The following is a 19,496-nucleotide window of genomic DNA, read 5'->3' on the forward strand; positions in this document are numbered from 1 at the left end:
TGCCAGCTCTGAGGGGCCCTCCCGCTTGCTCAGTCGCCTGCTTTGGCTGACTCCGTGCCGAGCCCTCCCCGCTGTGACTTGGTGGGCACCTGGGTGCAGGCATGGCAGTCGCGATGCTCCTCACAGAGTGGACAGAGGGCAGGCACCAGCACCAGCAGGGACCCGCCGGCCCCGCTGTCCCCGCAGTGGGCCCCGCTCTGGCGCAGGTGGCAGGTGGCGCTGGCCAGGCACCAGCCGCAGCCCTGGTCCGCCAAGCAGCCCAGGCAGGAGGAGTAGGAGGCGCAGGCCGATGAGCGGTAGGGCTCCAGGAAGAAGAAGGAGATCTCCTGGGGAAGGGGGTCATATGAAGGTCAGGGGTCCACGCGCCAAGTCAAGGCTGGGGATAGGGATTAGAGTTTGGAGCTAAAGACTTATTGTTTGGAAACAAGGTTGAGGACTCGGACCTGTAGAAAGTCAGGATTTAGGGCATCAGCAGATGAACGGGGATCAAGGTTTGAGAAAATCTAGAGATCAGAGGTCGAAGTACGGAGGGCAGAAGTCAGGGTCAGCATGATCAGGGTAGGAGGAGTCAGACCCGTGGGCAGGGGTCAGAATATGAGATCAGGTCAGACTCTGGGGGTCAGGTGTCGGGGTCTGGGGGATTCAAGGTAAGGCCCAAAGTTCGAGAGTCAAGGAGTGGGACTCCCCTGGTGGTCCAGTGGCTAAGACTCTGAGCTCCGAATGCAGGGGGCCCAAGTTCGATCCTGGGTCAGGGAACTAGATCCCACATGCCGCAACTAAGAGTTTACATGCTGCAACTAAAGATCCTGCATGCCACAACTAAGAAAAGATCCCTCATGCCGCACAAAGATCCTGCACATGGCAACAAAGATCCCACGTGCCACAACTAAGACCTGACACAGCCTAATTAATTAATTATGTTTAAAAAAAGAGTCAAGGAGTAAGAGCTCAGGGTCAAGGGAGCCAGTCTGTGGCCAGGGCCTGGGGGTAGGGCCAGAGGCGGGGGCCTGCGTACTCACGCTGCCACCCGGCACGCCAGTCCGGTCCCACAGCAGGGTGAGCTCGCTGTGCCCAGGGCCCGCCGAGCCGTTGAGCTGGCCCCGGATCTCTACCGCGTACTTGTGGCCCCGGCCGGGCAGCGGGAAGAGGCGAGCAGAGCCTGGGCGCTGCAGCCGCCTCGTCTCCTTCTCCTGCTGAGCCACCCAGCGCCCCACCTCCTCCTGGGACGAGGGGTGAGGGGCAGACAGGGGCCTGAGAACTTTCCACCCACACTCTGACCCCTGAAGCTCCCAAGAGCCCCAAACCCACCTAGCACCCACCCCGTCTTGGGAAGAGGAGGGCCTGGGAGTTTCTTAGACCCCCAAAACTCCCAAGCTCCCTCAAACCTCCTGGCAACTCACCTCCTCCTCAGGGGAGTCTGACTCAGTAACTCAGACCTTCCCCTTTCTTCAAAATCCCACCCCCTCACCCCAGTTCCATTCACAACTGAAAACCCCAGGGCCCTCCTTCAACTAAGGATATATCCCATGCCTCTGATTTCTCCCTGGCCCTCCTCCCCAGCACGCACCCAAGCCCCCATATTTACCATAAACAGCCCCCTGAATGTCCCAGGCACCCTCACCATGCTTTCTGTGTCAGGGCCACGGGCCATCCGGGCCAGTACATGCAGGCGCTGAGCCCGGGCCCACACGGCCACGTCCTCAGCCCCCGGCCCACCAGGTCCTCCTGGCAGCAGTGGATGGATGAAGCCACGGTAGACCAGGGACACGTCGGTCTCTGAGCTAGGTGTCAGGGTGATGGTCGTACTGCGGACAATCAAGACCTGTGCCAGCCAAGGAGGGAGGCGTGTATGAGGACCTCACTGCAAGGCCCCATGGTCCTCACACCTCTCCAGCCACATCACAGCTAGAAAAGACCAGGCAGGCCTTTCTTACCTTCTGAGATGGCCCACACTCTGTCCACGGAGTGCGTTTCTCTCTAAATAAATCTCTAAATAAACTTCTTACCTATCACTTTGTCTCTCACTGAATTCTTTCTGTGATGAGACATCAAGAACCTAAGCTTTAGGGGCTTCCCTGGTAGCACAGTGGTTGAGAATCCGCCTGCCAATGCAGAGGACGCAGATTCAATCCCTGGTCCAGAAAGATCCCACATGCAAAAGATTCCACATGCTGCGGAGCAACTAAGCCCGTGTGCCACAGTTACTGAGCCTGTGCTCTAGAGCCCATGAGCCACAACTGCTAAGCCCGTGCTCTGCTCTGCAACTACTGAAGCCCGCACGCCTAGAGCCTATGCTCCGCAACAAGAGAAGCCACTGCAGTGAGAAACCTGCACACCGCAATGAAGAGTAGCCCGTGCGCAGCAACAAAGACCCAATGAAGTCAATAAATAAATTTTTAAAAGAATTAAAAAAAAAAAGAAAAGAGCAGGAAACCCAATCTCCTTCCCTGTTTTACTAAAGGGGAGGCTGAGGGCAGGAGCTCGGGGGAGACACCTCACCCACAGTTACTCTGGGAGAAGAGCTGGGACTCCGACTCAGACAGCAGACAACAGGGTCCCAGCCCCTGCTCATCTCCTCTCATTAAACTCCAGGACCCTGGACCTTTCAGCATGTTCTTCCTCAACACAGCATCTTTTCACCTAAGCCTTTGATAGTCCAGATCCCTTAACGAGGGGGTTTGGAGAATTTCCGGGTAAGTGAACACATTCACGTGCCAGGAGGGTGTCACACCCCAACTCCATGGGAACAGAAGCTCAGGCCCCTTCTGGACCTCATCCTACATACCATGTTCTTTGTTATAATGAACCAGTATATAAGTTAAAAAAAAAAAGATTCCAGGGACTTCCCTGGTGGTGCAGTGGTTAAGAATCCACCTGCCAATCAGGGGACACAGGTTCAAGCCCTGGTCCAGGAAGATCCCACATGCCTCAGAGCAACTAAGCCCATGCGCCACAACTACTGAGCCTGTGCTCTAGAGCCCATGAGCCACAACTATTGAGCCCACGTGCCACAACTACTGAAGCCCAGGCGCCTAGAGCCCGTGCCCTGCAACAGGAGAAGCCACTGCAGTGAGAAGCCCGAGCACCGCGACAAAGAGTAGCCCCTGCTGGCCGCAACTAGAGAAAGCCCACGCACAGCAACGAAGACCCAACGCAGCCATAAATAATTAATTAAAAAAACAAAAACAAACAAACAAAAAAAAGAGTCCAGATCCAACATTCAGAGCAACGGACATGCTACATGATTTATTGCTAGTATGTGTTTTTATAATTGTAAAAGAATGGGACAACCCAAGTGTTTGTCACGGGAGACTATTTAAATAAACTTAACACTACGGCGTCGTCACAATGTCAATGGATTACGATGAAGCCGTTAAAAAAAAAAGGGTGTTTCCTAAGTTCTGTTATGGTTATGGGAAGCTTGCCAGGATACATTAAGAAAAAAGGGAGGACTTCCCAGGTGGCGCAATGGTAAAGAATCCACCTACCAATGCAAGGGACACGGGTTCGATCCCTGCCCTGGGAAGATTCCACATGCCATGGAGCAACTAAGCCTGTGCGCCACAACTATTGAGCCTGTGCTCTAGAGCCCGTGAGCCACAACTACTGAGCCCATGTGCCACAACTACTGAAGCCCACGCGCCTAGGGCCCGTGCTCCACAACAAGAGAAGCCACTACAATGATGAGCCTGCACACCACAATGAAGAGTAGCCCCCGCTCGCAACAACTAGAGAAAGCCATTTGCAGCAACGAAGACCCAATGCAGCCAATAAATAAATAAAATAAATAAATAAATAAATTTTTAAAAAAAGAAAAAAGGGAAGTGGTAGTACAGTATAGATAGTATATTACTTTTGGTGCAAGAAAAAAAATAATTAAATGTCACATTTACCTGTATATGAATAGGTAAACTGTGGAAGGATATATATGAAATCCATATAGATCTTCTGGGGACAGTTAGGGTGGTCTTGAGTTGGGGGGGATGCTGAGGCCAGCTTCCCACACTGAGGAGTGAGGAGTGGGGTAGATGGAAGAGACTTTTCACTCAACAACTTTTTACATTGTTGTGGTTTTTACTTTTTTTGTTTTATTTTGTTTTTTTAACCATCTAGGATTATTTTATTTTATTTTACTTTATTTTACTTCATTTTATTTATTTTTTGGCCACACTGCACAGCATGTGGGATCTTAGTTTCCAGACCAGGGGTCAAACCCATGTCCTCTGCACTGGAAGCTCGGAGTCTTAACCACTGGACCGCCAGGGAAGTTCCCATTGCTGTGGGTTTTGAACCATGTGATGATAATACCTAGTTTTTAAATTAATAAGGAACCACTGTAGAAAACACTTTGGTGATTCCTCAATAGGTTAAACATAAGATTACCCCAGCAATTCAGCTCATATATACCCAAAAGAATTGAAAATAGGTTTTCATTGCAATATACACAAATATCAAATCATTCTGTTGTACACATAACGTACACATATGTACCTAAACTAACATAAGGTTGTTTGTCAATTATACCTCAATTAAAAGAAAAATATCATCAAAAGGTGTAAACAACCCAAATGTTAATCAGCTGATGAATGGATGTGGCATGGCCATACAATGGAATATTATTCAGCCATAAAAAGGAATGAAGTTCTGGGACTTCCTAGGTGGCGCAGTGGTGAAGAATCTGCCTGCCAATGCAGGGGACACAGGTTCGAGCCCTGCCCTGGGAAGATTCCACATGCCACGGAGCAACTAAGCCCGTGAGCCACAACTATTGAGCCCATGTGCCACAACTATTGAAGCCCACGCGCCTAGGGCCCATGCTCCACAACAAGAGAAGCCACTACAACGAGGAGCCTGTGCACCACAATGAAGAGTAGCCCCCCGCACCCTGCAACTAGAGAAAGCCCGTGTGCAGCAACAAAGACCCAACGTAGCCAATAAATAAATAGAATAAACAAATAAATTAAAAAAAAAAAAAAAAAGGAATGAAGTTCTGGGACTTCCCTGGTGGTCCAGTGGCTAAGACTCTGCGCTCCCAATGCAGGGGGCCCGGGTTCAATGCCTGGTCATCGAACTAGATCCCACATGCCGCAACTAAGAGTTCACATGCCACAACTAAAGATCTCATGTGCCGCAACTAAGACCCAACACAGCCAAATAAATAAATAAAGGAACTAAGTTCTGACACATGCCACAATATGGATGAGCCTTGAAAACATTATGCTGAGTGAATGAAGCCACACACAAAAGGCCATGTATTATATGTTTCCATTTATATGACGTATCCAGAGTTAACAAATCCAGACACAGAAAACGGTTAGTGGTTGCCAGGTTGTGAAAATGTTCTGGGGGGGACTTCCTTGGTGGTCCAGTGGGTAAGACTCTGCACTCCCAATGCAGGGGGCCGGGGTTCAATCCCTGGTTGGGGAACTAGGTCCCACATGCATGCCACAACTAAGAAGTCTGCATACTGCAACTAAAGATCCCACGTGCCGCAACTAAGACCTGGCACAGCCTAAATAAATAAATATTAAAAAAAAAAAAAACAAGAAACAAAAAACCTGTTCTGGGGACTCCCCTGGTGGTTCAGTGGTTAGGGCTCCCTGTTTCCACCACAGGGGACACAGGTTCGATCCCTGATCCGGGAAGATCCCACATGCTGCAGAGCAACTAAGCCCGTGTGCCACACCTACTGAGCCTGCGCACCTAGAGCCCGTGCTCTGCAACAAGAGAAGCCACCGCACTGGGAAGCCCACGCACCACAAGGAATAGGCCCTGCTGGCCGCAACTAGACTAGAGAAAGCCTGGGTGCAGCAACGAAGACCCAACGCAGCCAATAAATTAATTAATTTTTTTTAAAAAAGGAAAATCAGACCCTTGAATATAAAGGCTTAAGGGGTAAACACAAGAGTGGTAAAGATCCATTTGAAAAATGAAAACTCTAAGACCAAGCCCTTCCACACTCCACGCCGGGCCCCACCCCCTGGCTCCCCACCTTGTCAGGCTGGGAAGCATTGGGTGGCTGTTGAAAGGTGAGCAGGTGCAGGCCAGGCAGGAAGCTCTGGGTGACACAGGCCTCCAGGGAGGTAACGAAGACAGGTGCGGGCCCCCACCAGCCCACGGTGCCCGAGATCTGCTCCCCTCGGCAGCGTGCCTGCTCTGTGAGGACAGGAGGGTCGGGAGATGGGAGTTGGCGTGGGGTGCTGGGCTGCCCCCTCCCACACCGCCCCTGGACACTCACCAGGCCGAGGAAGGCAGCTCTCATTGTGCACGCACCAGCCCAGGGCGCCGGGCCCCCGGGGAGGAGCTGCGGTGCTGCTGAATGCCAGGCAGGCCTGGCAGTCACCCAGGAGGCGGCCCAGGCCCAGGCAGCTGGCAGCTGGACACTGCAGAGAAGGGAAAGACAGGGGTCACTATCCACTGCGGCTTAAGGGACCTGGGAAAAGCTGTGGATTCAGGAGTCTTGGGGCAGAAAGGTCAGGAAGTTGGAGAAGGGAACTGAAAGCTGGTTGGAATGAGAAAGATCAAGAGGACGGCAGGGGGGGGCCGGGGGGGATCCAGGGACACAGTCATGAGTTCAAAAGGACCAGGAAGAGGGTCAAAGGTTTAAGGGTCAGTAGCCAGGAACGCCAATCTCAGGTGTGAAAACAAGTCTCCCAAGCGCGGGGAAGTCCTTCTTGACTTGGTTTAGGCAGAAGAAGACACGGAGGACCAGGTCTCCGTGCTAGGGGACAGAGCGCTAGGACAGTCACTCACAGCCCCCGAGGGAGTCCCAGGAGGCGGTGCAGCCTGGCAGGCCCCCTGACACCAACTGCATTCGGGGTCTCGGGAGCAGACGCTGTGGTCCGTGTACATGGAGCAGTAGTCCAAGTGGTACTGCAGAGAAATGGGCGGGGGGAGGGGGCGCCTCAGACCTGGGAACTGCTCCCACGTCCCCACTCACTTTGATGACCCCGGGGAACCCCAACTGCTCGGAGCCTTGAGGACCCCCACCCACTTCTCCCCCAGCCCCAGGGACCGCCGCCTCTCTGCCCTCAGCCCCAGGGACCACCATTCCTCTTCCTTTGGACCTGGGGACTCACGTCCCTCCTCTCATGGCCCTAGAGACCTCCCCTCCTTCTCCCAGGGACACATCCCCAACTTCCTCCTTTAACCGTGCTACCTCCTCCCCAGCCACCCTCTCCCCATCACCCCAGTGCTCACGTCTGGAGCAGGCGCCTGGAACACAAAGGGGGGCACCTTGTAGGCCATCAAGTCCCCACGGGGCCGGCCACTGTACCCCCCTGCCACCAACAGGACACTGCCACCAAGCACAGCTGCCACATGTGAGTACCGACCACTGGGAGGCGCTGCTCGGCCTAGGGGAATACAGAACCCCCACCAAGGACATGAGACCCCCCCATCCCCCTCCCACCTTCATGGTTCCCCACCTAGAGGACCACCCCTGACTCTCCTATGCCTCAACCCCACTTGCCCAAGGAAACCCTCCCGGTCTGCCTGGCCCTGCTCTAGCCTCAGTTCTCTTACCTCTTGGAACACCCACACTGCTGTCCAAGCCATCTTTCAGACACAGCATGATCTCTGGGTCAAATCCTGGATCTACTACCACTTCCTTGGTTTCAAATCATAGATCAACTACCGACTAGACGTGTGCCCTTGGGCAAGAGACTTGATTTCTCCGAGTCTTGGTTTCCTCCTCTGTAAACGGAACCTCACCCTCAGGGAGCTGAGGCAGGCTGCCTGGCTCTCACCTGTTGTGTGTCTGACACCAGCCTCCCTTCTAGCGACAGCTTCTGATTTTCCTCTGGAAAACCACCCCTCCCACTCACAGCCCACAAGGCTCAAGTTGAGCTGGCCCTGCCTCTGGCAGCAGCGGGGCTTGAGCCCAGGCCCATCAGAGTCCGTGACTAGTTCAGGGAGGGGACCCAATTCCTACAGTTCTCAGGAAAAAGGTACTGTCCTCCCTCTGGGCATTTGATAGGGGTAGGATATAATCCCAGAGCTGCCGGTGACCATCTACAAAAGGCAAAGCTGCTAGAGGCTGAAGCGAACCCAGCAGAGAACTGGGGAGAGAAACGGCCGATGCCATCATGTGAGCACCTGGATCCGGGCCAGCCTGCAGTCAGTTTTCACTCCAGTGAGTCAAGAAATTCTTTTTTGCTTAAGCGGGTTGGTTGGGATTTCTGTCACTTACAATCAAGAGTCCTGACTGATGGGTAAGTGGTCAGTGATTGGCGACTCCGTCACCCTCTTACTGACCTGTATGCTCTCTAAGTGCGTGGGACTTGGCCCAGGGGATCAAAATCTGCAGAGAAGGAGGAGGCCTCCAGAAATCTCACACTCTGGCCTACCCAGTAAAGAGGCCTAAAGGAGGGGCAGGAGAAGCAGTGGAGCCCTGGCTGCTAGGCCAAGGCTCTATTTCTGATGGTCAAACAGGGTTTCTTGGGGACCCCGCCGCCTGCCCACCACTTATATGTCACTGTCCCTTCTTTTATGGTTGAACTTTGTCCTCACACTTCTGTTCACAGGAGAGAACAGATGGGCCTCTGGGAAGTCCACATCCCCCTGAAAAGATACGCCCAGTCTGTGCACACAAGTGTCTTTTTGAAGAGAGGGCCTGTGACTTTCTTCCTATTCACAAAGCAGTCTCTGAACTGACGAGCCTGAAAGGCTTCTCCACACCCCTTCCAGGTGAGCCCTCTGGCCCTGCACTATTAGGACAATGTGTTGGGCCCTTCACTGGACTGTCTTCTTTCTTCACCTCATTTTACTCTGCTTATTCTCACAACAGCCCAGTGATTTAAGTGTTATTAAATTTTCCACAGGGGGGACGTTGAGGTACAGAGAAATTAAATGATGGTTTTTGTACAAAAAGTTGTTTAGGAATGGCCATCCTGGTTCTGCCAACTTGCCCACTGTGTGACCTCGAAAAAGTTGCTTCTTTGTAGGCAGTGCCCTGGGACAGCTGATAATTGGCAAAACCTGGATTGGAACCTAGATCTGATGCTGCTGCAAAGGTCTCCCATCTCCATAGCAACAGTGCTCCTATCTCCAGTGCAGGTGTGCCTCCTGAGGCCAGCTCCAACAGGATGCTGGGCTCACCCCAACGAGGACAGGGGTGGCTCCTGCCCAAAGCCCAGCATCACTGTGGGGGCAAGTGTGACCCTCAGGAGCCCCTCACAGAAACAGAGCGGCCACTCACCCTCAGGAGTTCCTGGAGGGGCGAGCTCAGCCCCCGACACCCATTGATGGCAGCCGAGGTGGTAGAAAAAGATGCCATCTTCATAGCACTTTTCCTCCTGGTAATGGGTGTGCACGTTGCCCCCTGGGAAAGGAGGAAAGGGGAACAGCTGGCAAGTCTGGGGGAGGTGAGGACATCCATGCAGGGAGCCTCAGCTCAGCCTTGGGCCCCTGGCAGGCAGGCAGGTGGGTGGGATCGGGGAGCCTCCTCACCATAGACCACCATGTAGTTGCCCAGGACACTGGCTGTGTGGAAGGCTCGCTCCCGTGGGCCCTGAAGCCCATCCCGGCCCTTCAGGGTGGTCCACACGCGCCGATCCACGTGGAAGAGCTCGGTGGAGTTCACCCGCACAGAAAACCTGTCAGGGAGGGGTAGAGGAGGGGCTCGGGGCAGGAAGGGCTTCTCTCCCTCCTCCGGGCTCTTAGGAGTTATATGATCACCCAGGGTTGAGACTGGATTCAAATCCCCTCAGAACGAGAAGCTCCTCATGGGCAGGACCCAGGTTTGGTTCATCTCTGGGTTCCCTGCATCATCTAGCCAGGGCTAGACACCAAGCAGTGGTTGCCTGAACGAATGGATGAGTGGGAGTGCGTGGGGAAGCAAGATATTGAATGAAAGATTAGAGAATGAGTGAATGGGGGAGTAAATGAGTGAATGAATGCAGGAAGGGGTGAGTGAATGAATGCAGGAAGGGGTGACTGAATGACCGCAGGAATCTATCGGTGGGCAAAGACCATTAAAGCCTAAAGGCCCACGGTTTTGGGCCAGGCCTGGCCCTGCAAGGCAGGAGTTGCGAGGCAGGCCACTCACCGGGCAGTGGAGGGCCGGTGTCCACCGTGAACCAGCAGGGCACGCGAGGGGGCGTGGAACACCATGGAATGGCCGGTGGCAGCAGGGGGCCGCCCGCCTGCCGGAATCACCTGCTCCCAGTAGCCCCCACTGGTGCTGTCGAGGCGGAAACGGAAGAGGCCAGAGGAGAAGAGGTCGTGCTGCGTGCGGCCACCAGACACATAGAGCCAGACGTTGTCCACTAGGGCCGCTGCATGACCTGCCAGGCCTGGCGGCCCCGAGGAACCAGAGGCAGGTGGTGCCAGAAGCTCCCAGTGGCCGCCGCCCAGCGGGCTAAAGGCCCAAACGTCACTGGTGAGGGAGCCATCAGCCAACTCACCACCCATCAGCACAAGGGAGCCGGCCCAAGCCACAGCCACGTGGGAGTGACGGGCAGCCTGTGAGGAAGAGACCAGGAGACGGAGATGCAGAGGGAAACAGATGGTGACCCAGAGAAAGACAGAGAAAGATGCAGAGACAGGGCAGGATGGAGAGACAGAGATACAGAGAGAGACAGAGAGAAGGTGAGATAAAGACAGACAGAGATACGCAAAGACAGAAAAAAAGAGAGACAGACCCAGAAAGACAGACACATACGAATAAAAAGAGAGGCATGACAGAGAAACACAACAAGAGAAGGAGGAGTCAGAGAGAAATGACAGAGACCAGTGGAGTCAGAGGTACAACCCAGAGAGGAGACTCAGAGACCAAGAGAGCGGACGACCAAGAATCAGAGTCAAAAACAGAAAGATGATCCAAGAGAGACAGGAGGCAGAGAAAGGTAAGAAGCAGAAAGGAAGATAAAGGAAGGAGAAAGAAAATCAAAGGAAGAAAAGCAGAAGCAGGAGGTGTAGGTGGTCATGTACCAAGCTGCAGGGGTGGGGGGCGTGCAGGGGGATGGGGTCGCTCTGGGGTGCCCTGACTGGGTCTGACAGAGTGGGCAGGCACCCCCAGGCGGGGCAGAGGTAGGGTCCATACCGGGGCAGGACTCAGATCCCAGCGCTCCCAGGTGTTGGCAGAGAAGTTGTACAGGACAAGGTCCCCCAGGGCGCTGTTGAGGTCCTGGCCTGCGGAGAGGTGGACAGTCTCAGGCCCTGGCCACAGGCTGCCAGGCCTCTAGACTCCAGACTCATATCCCATCTGCTCACCTCCGAAAACAGCCAGCAGCCCTGGTGGGGACAGGAAGGCACCAGCCGCGCCGATACGGGCGGAGAAGGCAGGGTCCCCGGCACTCACATTGTGCCACCAGCCAGCCCCCTGGTTCTCCCACAGGTGCAGGTCACAGGCGCGTCCCAGGAAACCGGGCTCACAGCGGCATGGTCCCAGGGGCTGGGGGGAAGGGGGCACAAAGGCAGAGACAGAGAAAGAGAAAGAGACAGACAGGGAGCAGAGACAGAGCCAGAGTGAGACAGATGGAGCAAAAGGGAGAAGGAGAGAGATGAGCAGGAAAGGAGAGGATGGAAAAATAAAGATAGAGAGGCAAAGAGAGAGACAGGAAGGAGACAGACCAACAGACAGAGGAAGGGATGGACACAGAGACACAACCAGAGGGAGGCAGAGAAACGGAGAAAAGAAGGCAGACCAACAGAAAAAGGGAAAGGAAAAAGAAAAAGACCCAGGAAGAAAAATGAGGACAGATAGAAAGATAGGTTGGAGAAAAAAGACAGTGGTCAAAGTTGGCCTGGGCTGGAAGAGCTCAGATCCGGGGAGGTCAAGGCAGGGAGGGCTCAAGGTGTGATCCAGTCCCAAAGCTGGACATGCATGGCTTAGGCCCAAGGTCAGTGGTCAAAAGTCAGAAGTCATGGCTGGGGGCCCAAGGCCAGACAGAGGGGCTGGGTGGGAGGGTGGAGTCGGGCCCGGCAAGAGGAAGGAAGGCGGGTTCACAGGTGACAGGTGGGTTACAGGTGAGGCTGGGAGTGAGCTCAGGCAGAGGAGGGACCCTCGGTGAAGGTGGAGTGGGACTGGAGTAACAGGTGGGGGGGTGGGATCTGGAAGGAGAGGGGAGAACTACAGGAGGGAGCAGGGTCCCTGGCGGGGTCAGTGCCGGGGACAGGATGGGCTGGCGGGGGTTATTCCAGGCAGGGGCAGAGTCCGATCTAGGAGATGGGTGTGATCACAGCTCAGGGCTCCAGGGCGACACAGCTGCGGACAGGCTCACCGAGGTGCAGGTGCCGTGGCTGCCACAGTAGGCTGGGCACTCCTGCAGGCCACAGTCAGGGCCCCCCCAGCCCGGCTCGCAGACACACCCCCCCGAGGGCTGGCACTGCCCGTGGCTGCGGCAGCCCCCCGGGCACAGGGAGAAGCGGAATGAGGCGTTGAAGCCCAGCAGGTTGTAGTTGGCATCGCTGAAGAGGTGCAGCAACATCTGCAGGCACAAGGTGGGCAGGGCTCTGGGGCTGGGCTGGGGGAGGGGTCCGCTCCTGCCCCCACCCCACCCTGGGGATCCCCATCTCCTTTCTCTGTCTCTCTCCACCTTTCTCTGTCCCTGTATCCTTCTGACGGATGTCAAGTCCCCCCGCCTTTTATTTCCCTCTGTGCCTCTACCCTGCTGTCCTGCACGCTCCACTTGGATCCTCCAGCCACAGCCCTGCAGCCCGGCGCCACCAACCTTGCCTGAGGAAGCCTCGATGGGCGGAGGCCGCGTGCTCCCGCTCAGACTGGCAAGCAGGGGCCCGCGGGGGGAGTCACCATCATACACGAACAGGTAGTCGTACGTGCATTCTGTGTCCAGGAAAAGGAAGTCCAGCAGGACCCGGTGCTGGGAGCTCGGGGCTGAGCAGTGAGAACGGAGGGGCCAGGCTCAGATGTGGCCCCTTTCCCCATGCCTCCATGCAGCCCACCCACAAACACCAAGGCCTGCTCCTCGTGACGCTGGGATGGGGGCCCAAAGATGAGTCAGACCTGGGCCTTACCTTCAAGGGGCTCCCAGGCTCATAGCCCAGGGAGGTCAGAGCTGTGACAGCAAGAGGGACAGAAGAAATTACAGTATCAGGGACTTCCCTGGTGGTGCAGTGGCTGGGAGTCCGCCTGCCAATGCAGGGGACACGGGTTTTAGCCCTGGTCCGGGAAGATCTCGCGTGCCACGGAGCAACTGAGCCCGTGTGCCACAACTGCTGAGCCTGTGCTCTAGAGCCCGTGCTCACAACAAGAGAAGCCACCGCAGTGAGAAGCCCGTGCACTGCAACAAAGAATAGCCTCTGCCTGCCATAACTAGAGAAAGCCCGCACACAGCAACGAAGACCCAACACAGCCCAAAAACAAACAAAAAAAAATTACAGTATCAGCCCTGGAAAGGACTCCTGAGATCAGGCCAAACACCCCCTACTAATCAGATGGGAAAACTGAAGTGCAGAGAGAGGAACCCCATCCCAGTGGTCACACAGAACTGTTCCCATTTATTCCTGAGCCTCAGACACACCCAAGCCTGAGGGTCCGGGTCCAGGCGCGAGGAGAGAGGCATACTCCCAGATGGAAAAGGGCCCCTGTGAGGGTCATCTGTTCCAGACTCAACAGAGCTCCTAGGGAAGAGGCCCGTTTCTTCCGCCTGGGCAAAGACTGAACCATGGAGCACCACAGCTCCCCTCTCTGCCCCCACCCAGGGTCTCTTCTGTTTATCATATTGAATAGTACCTAAGGGCACAGACTCTGCAGCCAGACTGCCTGGGCTCAAATCTTGGCTCTGCCACTTACTAGCCACTAGCTGTGTGACCTTGGGCAAGTCACCTAACCTCTCTGGATCTGCTTCTTCATCCATAAAATAGGGATATAATCACTGTGGTCGAGTCAAACTTCTTGGCCACTCCTCCCCATCAAGAGATGAGGGCTGACTCACTCCCAGCTGGGAAGAGCCTCAGAGACTAGCTTAGCCAATACAAAACAGCAGAAGTGATGCTCTGGGAATCCCAAGGCTAGTTCAGAGGAAGTCTGGAGCTTTTACCTGGGCCTCGTAGAATACTCCTTCTCAGAACCCAGCTGTCACGCTATGAAAAGCCAAAGTCACGTGGAGGGGCCATGCGTAGGTGTCCCAGCTGTCATCCCCAGCTGAGCTTCCAGCTGACAGCTGGCATCAACTGCCAGCCCTGTGAGGGAGCCTTCTTGGATGCCCGGCCCAGGTGAGTGTTCAGATGACTGCAGTCCCCAGTGGTCTGACTGTGACCACATGGGAGGCTCTAATGGATAATGCAACTAAAGTGCTTATGATGGGGCCTAGCACTTCATAATGCCACTACTCCTAGCACGTCACTCTTCTTGCTCTCTGCCAGGTCCCTCATTTCCCACTAGGGGCTCAAGGAAGTCTTGTGGGCTAGGAAAACTAGGAGACCTGGGTTCCAGCTCTGCTCTCGACCCGCTGGAGGACCCATGCTCCTCAGTACACCCAGCTGCATACTGAAGATGCTCGTCCACTATTCACGAGCTGTGTGATCTTGGGCCGGTTCCATGGGCTCTCTGGGCCTCAGTTTCCTTGATGTAAAATGGGGATAATTCTCCTCACCCACCAAGGTTAGTGTGAAGATCCCAGATAGTGACTCTAACATGCCAGCCCAGGCCTTGTCCTCCCTCACCGGGACCACTGATCCAGCCTTCTTCCTGGCTCCTGGCCTCCTGTCTTGCCCTGACATGGGTCCCTGAGGGATCTCCCCAGCTCAACATCTGGCCCTTACCCTCCCCTGTTCAAAAGCCCTCCGCAGCTCCACATCAACTCCAAGAGAAAGTCCAGCTCCCTAACCTGGTGTTTGGAGTCTCAACTTGTCTCACATCACCCCACGGCTTACAGCTCTATCAGGAGCTGGGCCTTTGCATAAGCTCCTCTCTCTGTCTAGAGCACATTCTCCCTTCCTGCCAGCAAACCTCCCCACCTTCTCCAGGAAGCCTTCCTTGATGCCCTCTGGCTGGATGAGGTGCCCCTATAGGTTCTCACTTTCCAATACAACCTTCGTTCCTCTGGTCCAGGACCATCTGTGGCCAGGTGCGTCTCCCCTGCAGCCTAGGAGGTCCCATAGTACAGGGCCTGGTGCTGAACAAGGGCTCAGGAAATACTGGATGAAGGAAGGGAGAAATGCACCAGACAGAATACTGAAGCTGGCAGCTCTCCCTCAGGCTCCGGCCAGAGCCCCCAAGAACATCACGCATAGACCCCAGGCTGTGGTCTGGAGAATGCAGGAGAACTGTTCAGCCAGACCTGGCAACCAGACCTCCTAGGATCTTACCAGCCTCAACCAAACTACAAAGCTCTGTTCCTAGAATCACAACAAGCACATCTTTGTCAAGTGCCTGCCAGGGGCCGGCTCACCATCTGCCTTCCCCAAGTTCTTCCCTAAGTTCAAGTCCTCCTGTTTCCACCCAACACGGGCCTAACCCCCAGGCCATCCTGGACAGTGATCTAATCCCAAATGCCCCTGCTTTTCAAAGGCATAATGCCTCTTATTCATGAGGATGCTATGAGGACTGGGCACAATGAAGTGTGAACAAGGTACAAAAGTAAGTGGGTCAATCACAACAAAGGAACTTGGAGCCGTCATGAGGTCACTGGGTCAGAACCCAGCAGAAGCCGAATTGCAGGATATGATCAACAAAGTGGACGCCGATGGTAATGGCACCATTGACTTCCCAGAATTTTTGACTGTGGTGGCTAGAAAAATGAGAGATACAGTGAAGAGGAAATGTGCGAGGCATTCCGAGTCTTTGACAAGGATGGCAACGGTTACATCAGTGCCGCAGAACTACGTCACGTCATGACAAACTTAGGAGAAAAGCTAACAGATGAAGTAGATGAAATGATCAGAGAAGCAGATATTGATGGAGACAGACAAGTCAACTACGAAGAATTCATACAGATGATGACTGCAAAATGAAGACCTACTTTCAGCTCCTTTTTCCCCCCTCTAGAAGAATCAGATTGAATCTTTTACTTACCTCTTGCAAAAAAAAAAAAAAAAAGTTAAAAAAAAAAAAAAAAGTAAGTGGGTCAGTTGCTTCTTTTTTAATAGATGGGGGAATATGTTGGTTCTTAGAGGTGATGGACATTGGGCAGGATGGGAGCTCAAGGGGGGTCCAGCAGTCTCCCGGACTCCTCCTTACCCAAACTCCAGCCAATTGGTCCCCAGGTCTCACTGGTGAAACGTCACAAATCTCTGTGTTCTCTGTGCCTCTCCACCCACTCAGTTCATGCCCCAGTTCAGAACTCATCCTCTCCCACAAGACTAGCACACCAAGTCTCCAGCCCGCCCCCCACCCAGCCTGAGAGAGGTGGCCCACTCCTGCTCAAAATCCCCCTGTGGCTCCCCATCAACCCCAAGAGAAAAAAACTGCTCAGCATGACACTCAAGGCCTTTCTTCCCCTGCTTCTGGTGCCCTCCGCTCCTCCCAGCCAACAGTTCAGCCAGACCAGACAAGCCTAGACATGGCTCCTGAGACCCACCCCTAGCCCCTCTATTTTTTATTTTATTTTATTTTATTTTATATTTTTTAGGCCGCGTGGCATGTGGAATCTTAGTTCCTTGACCAGGGATCGAACTTGCACCCCCTGCATTGGAAATACGGAGTTTTAACCACTGGACCACCAGAGAAGTCCCACCAGCCCCTCTTTTGTCTTCATGGAGGTTGTTCCCTTTTAGTACCTGGTAAACTCCTATGCATGTTTCAGAACCCCGCTCCAGGGGCTGCTCCCCTGTGACCCCCAGCAGAGTCTTCTCACTCCCCTAGGCCTGTCTACCCAACCCTGCACCTCCGTCTGTCTCAGCCCTAAGCACACTGGGGGCTGAATGTCTGTGTCCAGCCTTACCATCCCCAATAGGCTGTAGCTCTTCAAGACTGAAAAACAATTTATACCCCCAACACATACACATACTTCCCATTCTCTTCTCACCCCCTAGACAGGAGTGGCCCCCAAGCTGGGGACAGACACACTCATCCCCAAGAAACATGTTTCATCCATACCCCATACAACAGCCAGAGAGATCGTCTAAAACATAGATCATGTCCTTCCCCTGTTCAAAACTTTCCATAGATGCCCAGTGTCCCCAGATAAAGACCAAGCTCCAAAGCCTGAGAAAGGAGGTCCTGCATGATCCAGACCCTGGCACACCTCTGGCCTTTACCAGGACCTCCTCTGGGGGATTTCCACTTCTCCTTGAAGGTCACCTCCTTATGCGCCGCCAAGGGAGGCCTTCCTGGACTTCTCCAGACACTGCCTTGGATTTCTCTTCCACCTCCCTATTGCCCACGGGACACAGTTCAAAATCACAAGGTCCTACACCGCCTGGTTCCTCCCAACCCCCCAGCCTCTGGTTCATTGTCCGTCTTCTTGGATTCTGTGTCCTAGCACACAGATTCCTAGTTCCTCAAAAGCATCATATCCTCCTGTTTCCAGGCCTTTGCATGGGCTATTCGCCTTACCTGGAATGCCCTTCTGCTCTCTCCTACCCAAGCCTCTGATCTCAGGTATAGCCCAGGCTAAGTCAGATGTCGTCTCCGGGATTCCCACTCCCTGGGGGCAGGTTTGTTTCCCCCACTAGACTGGGAGCCCAGGAGGGTAGAGATGGGGCCTTTGCACAGGCTGTTCCCTCTTCCTGAAACACTTTTCTCCTCCTCCTGGCTGATTCCTATTGGTCCTTTAGTTTCAGTTCAGATACCTCCTCCTCCAGGAAGCCTTCTCTGCTCTCACCCACCCACCAGGTCAGGCACCTCCTCTGGGCTCCCCAGGCTCGAGGGGTTCCTCCATCACAGCCCCAACCACTCTGGACTGGAATGTTAACGTGTTTCTCTCCCCCACTGGATTCCAAGCCCCAGGTCATCAGGGATTGCTGGGGCTGTGTAGGTCTCTGCTATGCCCCAGGGGCAAAGACAATGTCTGGTACATGAACGTCTGAGAAAAATGCTTTTATTGAAGTACTTTAAAAAGGACAATTTTAATAATTCTAAGACCATTTATTGGACATTTACTGTGTGCCAGGCACAGTAAATACCTGTTCTCATTTAATTCCAACAGCCCAGGAAGTGAGTACTATAACTATCCCCACTTGCAGGAAGGCAAAGCCGAACCTCAGAGAAAGGAAGCCACCTGCCCAAATTCACAAAGCTAGTAAGAAGTGGAACTCAAATCTGAAGCCAGGTGGTTGGGCTCAGAGCCTGAGTTTCTAACAATTACTCAGAATACCTCTCACTGATGCTTCTAGCTTTGTAATTGTCCATCTGCGTCTGGGTCTTTAAGTGCCCCCCACCTGACTTCAAGGCCTTCCAAGGCAGGGCCCAGGTTGGCTGCATTTTAGAGCAAAGGGCCCGGACCAGAACCGGTTCTGGGAACGTGGTGAGTGGATGAACGAGTGCACAAATAAATGAATTAGCACACGAGCGGGTGTGTGACCCACGCGGCCCCACTCACCCTCGATGAGCCACTCGCAATTGCCATTGACGCTGTAGTTGCCCGCACCATCTGTCACGAAGCCTGGCGCCTCCCGCAGTACTCGCCGCTGCCCCTTGCAGTCCCCTGCCCGGGCCCCAGGGGACAGTGGCCCCAGCACGGCCAAAGATAGAGCCAGTGCCGCAGCCAGAGCCCGGCCCAGGGCCATCGCCGCCTCCCGCACTGACCCTTACAGACAGGACGGGTGAAAAAGACCCGGAGAGGCCCCTCCACCTGGTTTGAAGCCCTGCAAATGCGACTTCTATAGATGCGACATGGCCTTGTAGACCAGAAAGGTCCAGGAGTCGCTGTCCCCGAGAAGGGAACCGCCGCTGTTGACGGGCTCTGGAAACCAAGGGGTGGGCCCTATAGACCCATGGAAAACCCTGTAAATGGGGTCGTTATAGACGGGGCAGACCCCTAGGGGCCACGGGAGTCCCTTATAGATATGGGCCCCCATAGGCTGGCTGACCCCATAAACGGTGTCCTGCAGTTACACTCGCGGGCCGCTGCAGGCCGAAATGGACCTTTTAGGCCAGTGGGACCCCAGTGGGCCCCCCAGTGGGCGAAGGGCTCTACAGCCCGGCGGGGGCCTACATAAAGGATGCGGGCCGGGCCTGGCCCGGATGGTCCTCCGGGAGAGACCCCTCCAGCCAGGGGCGGGGCGCGAGCGGGTGCCCAGGGCAGAGGCAGTCTTCAGGGGCTCAGGCCTGGACCCCATAGACGAACTCCCTTGCTCACCCACCCGCGCCTCCCTTCCGAGCCGGATGAGCCAGATCAGAGAGACGAGGGGACGCTCGGGCCAGAGCGGCCCCGAGAAGACCCGCTAGGAGGGCGAGAGGGCGGGGGCCGAGCGGCCGCTGAGGGAGTGAGGACGGAGAGGAGGCGAGAAGTAGCGGAGACGCAGGTCAGAGCGGCCCTGGGAGGACTGCGGAGCACCGAACCCCACCCCTCCACAAAAGGAGACTTCCGGAAACTTCCCCGCCCATTTGTCCCTAGACGCATGCGCAGCAGTGACCTCCTTGGTTGGCC

General features: G+C 54.7%; 1 protein-coding gene and 1 pseudogene across 2 annotated transcripts in view; one reads left to right on the top strand and one right to left on the bottom strand.

Moving 5' to 3' along the window:
• The window catches only part of MEGF8 (multiple EGF like domains 8), a 44,639-nt gene extending 25,308 nt beyond the window's left edge, over positions 1–19,331 (bottom strand). The window contains exons 1-15 of one of the 2 annotated variants that reach the window (XM_057711742.1): positions 18,447–19,331; positions 12,675–12,838; positions 12,225–12,431; positions 11,215–11,395; positions 11,045–11,133; positions 10,049–10,464; positions 9,451–9,596; positions 9,200–9,322; positions 7,201–7,355; positions 6,754–6,873; positions 6,239–6,383; positions 5,993–6,156; positions 1,622–1,822; positions 1,020–1,220; positions 90–326 (exon numbers count right to left, since the gene is read on the bottom strand). In XM_057711742.1, coding sequence (XP_057567725.1) covers positions 90–326; positions 1,020–1,220; positions 1,622–1,822; positions 5,993–6,156; positions 6,239–6,383; positions 6,754–6,873; positions 7,201–7,355; positions 9,200–9,322; positions 9,451–9,596; positions 10,049–10,464; positions 11,045–11,133; positions 11,215–11,395; positions 12,225–12,431; positions 12,675–12,838; positions 18,447–18,633 — 2,736 coding nt within the window. In that variant the 5' untranslated portion in view covers positions 18,634–19,331. Of the gene's footprint in view, positions 1–89; positions 327–1,019; positions 1,221–1,621; positions 1,823–5,992; positions 6,157–6,238; positions 6,384–6,753; positions 6,874–7,200; positions 7,356–8,256; positions 8,350–9,199; positions 9,323–9,450; positions 9,597–10,048; positions 10,465–11,044; positions 11,134–11,214; positions 11,396–12,224; positions 12,432–12,674; positions 12,839–18,446 lie in introns of those variants that run through there. The other variant, XM_057711743.1, reaches the window with a different exon arrangement.
• LOC130838524 (calmodulin-1-like) lies at positions 15,572–15,993 on the top strand (annotated as a pseudogene).
• Positions 19,332–19,496: the final 165 nt, after the last annotated feature.

Source organism: Hippopotamus amphibius, chromosome 16, assembly GCF_030028045.1.
Source record: "Hippopotamus amphibius kiboko isolate mHipAmp2 chromosome 16, mHipAmp2.hap2, whole genome shotgun sequence".
Classification (NCBI taxonomy): Eukaryota; Metazoa; Chordata; class Mammalia; order Artiodactyla; family Hippopotamidae; genus Hippopotamus; species Hippopotamus amphibius.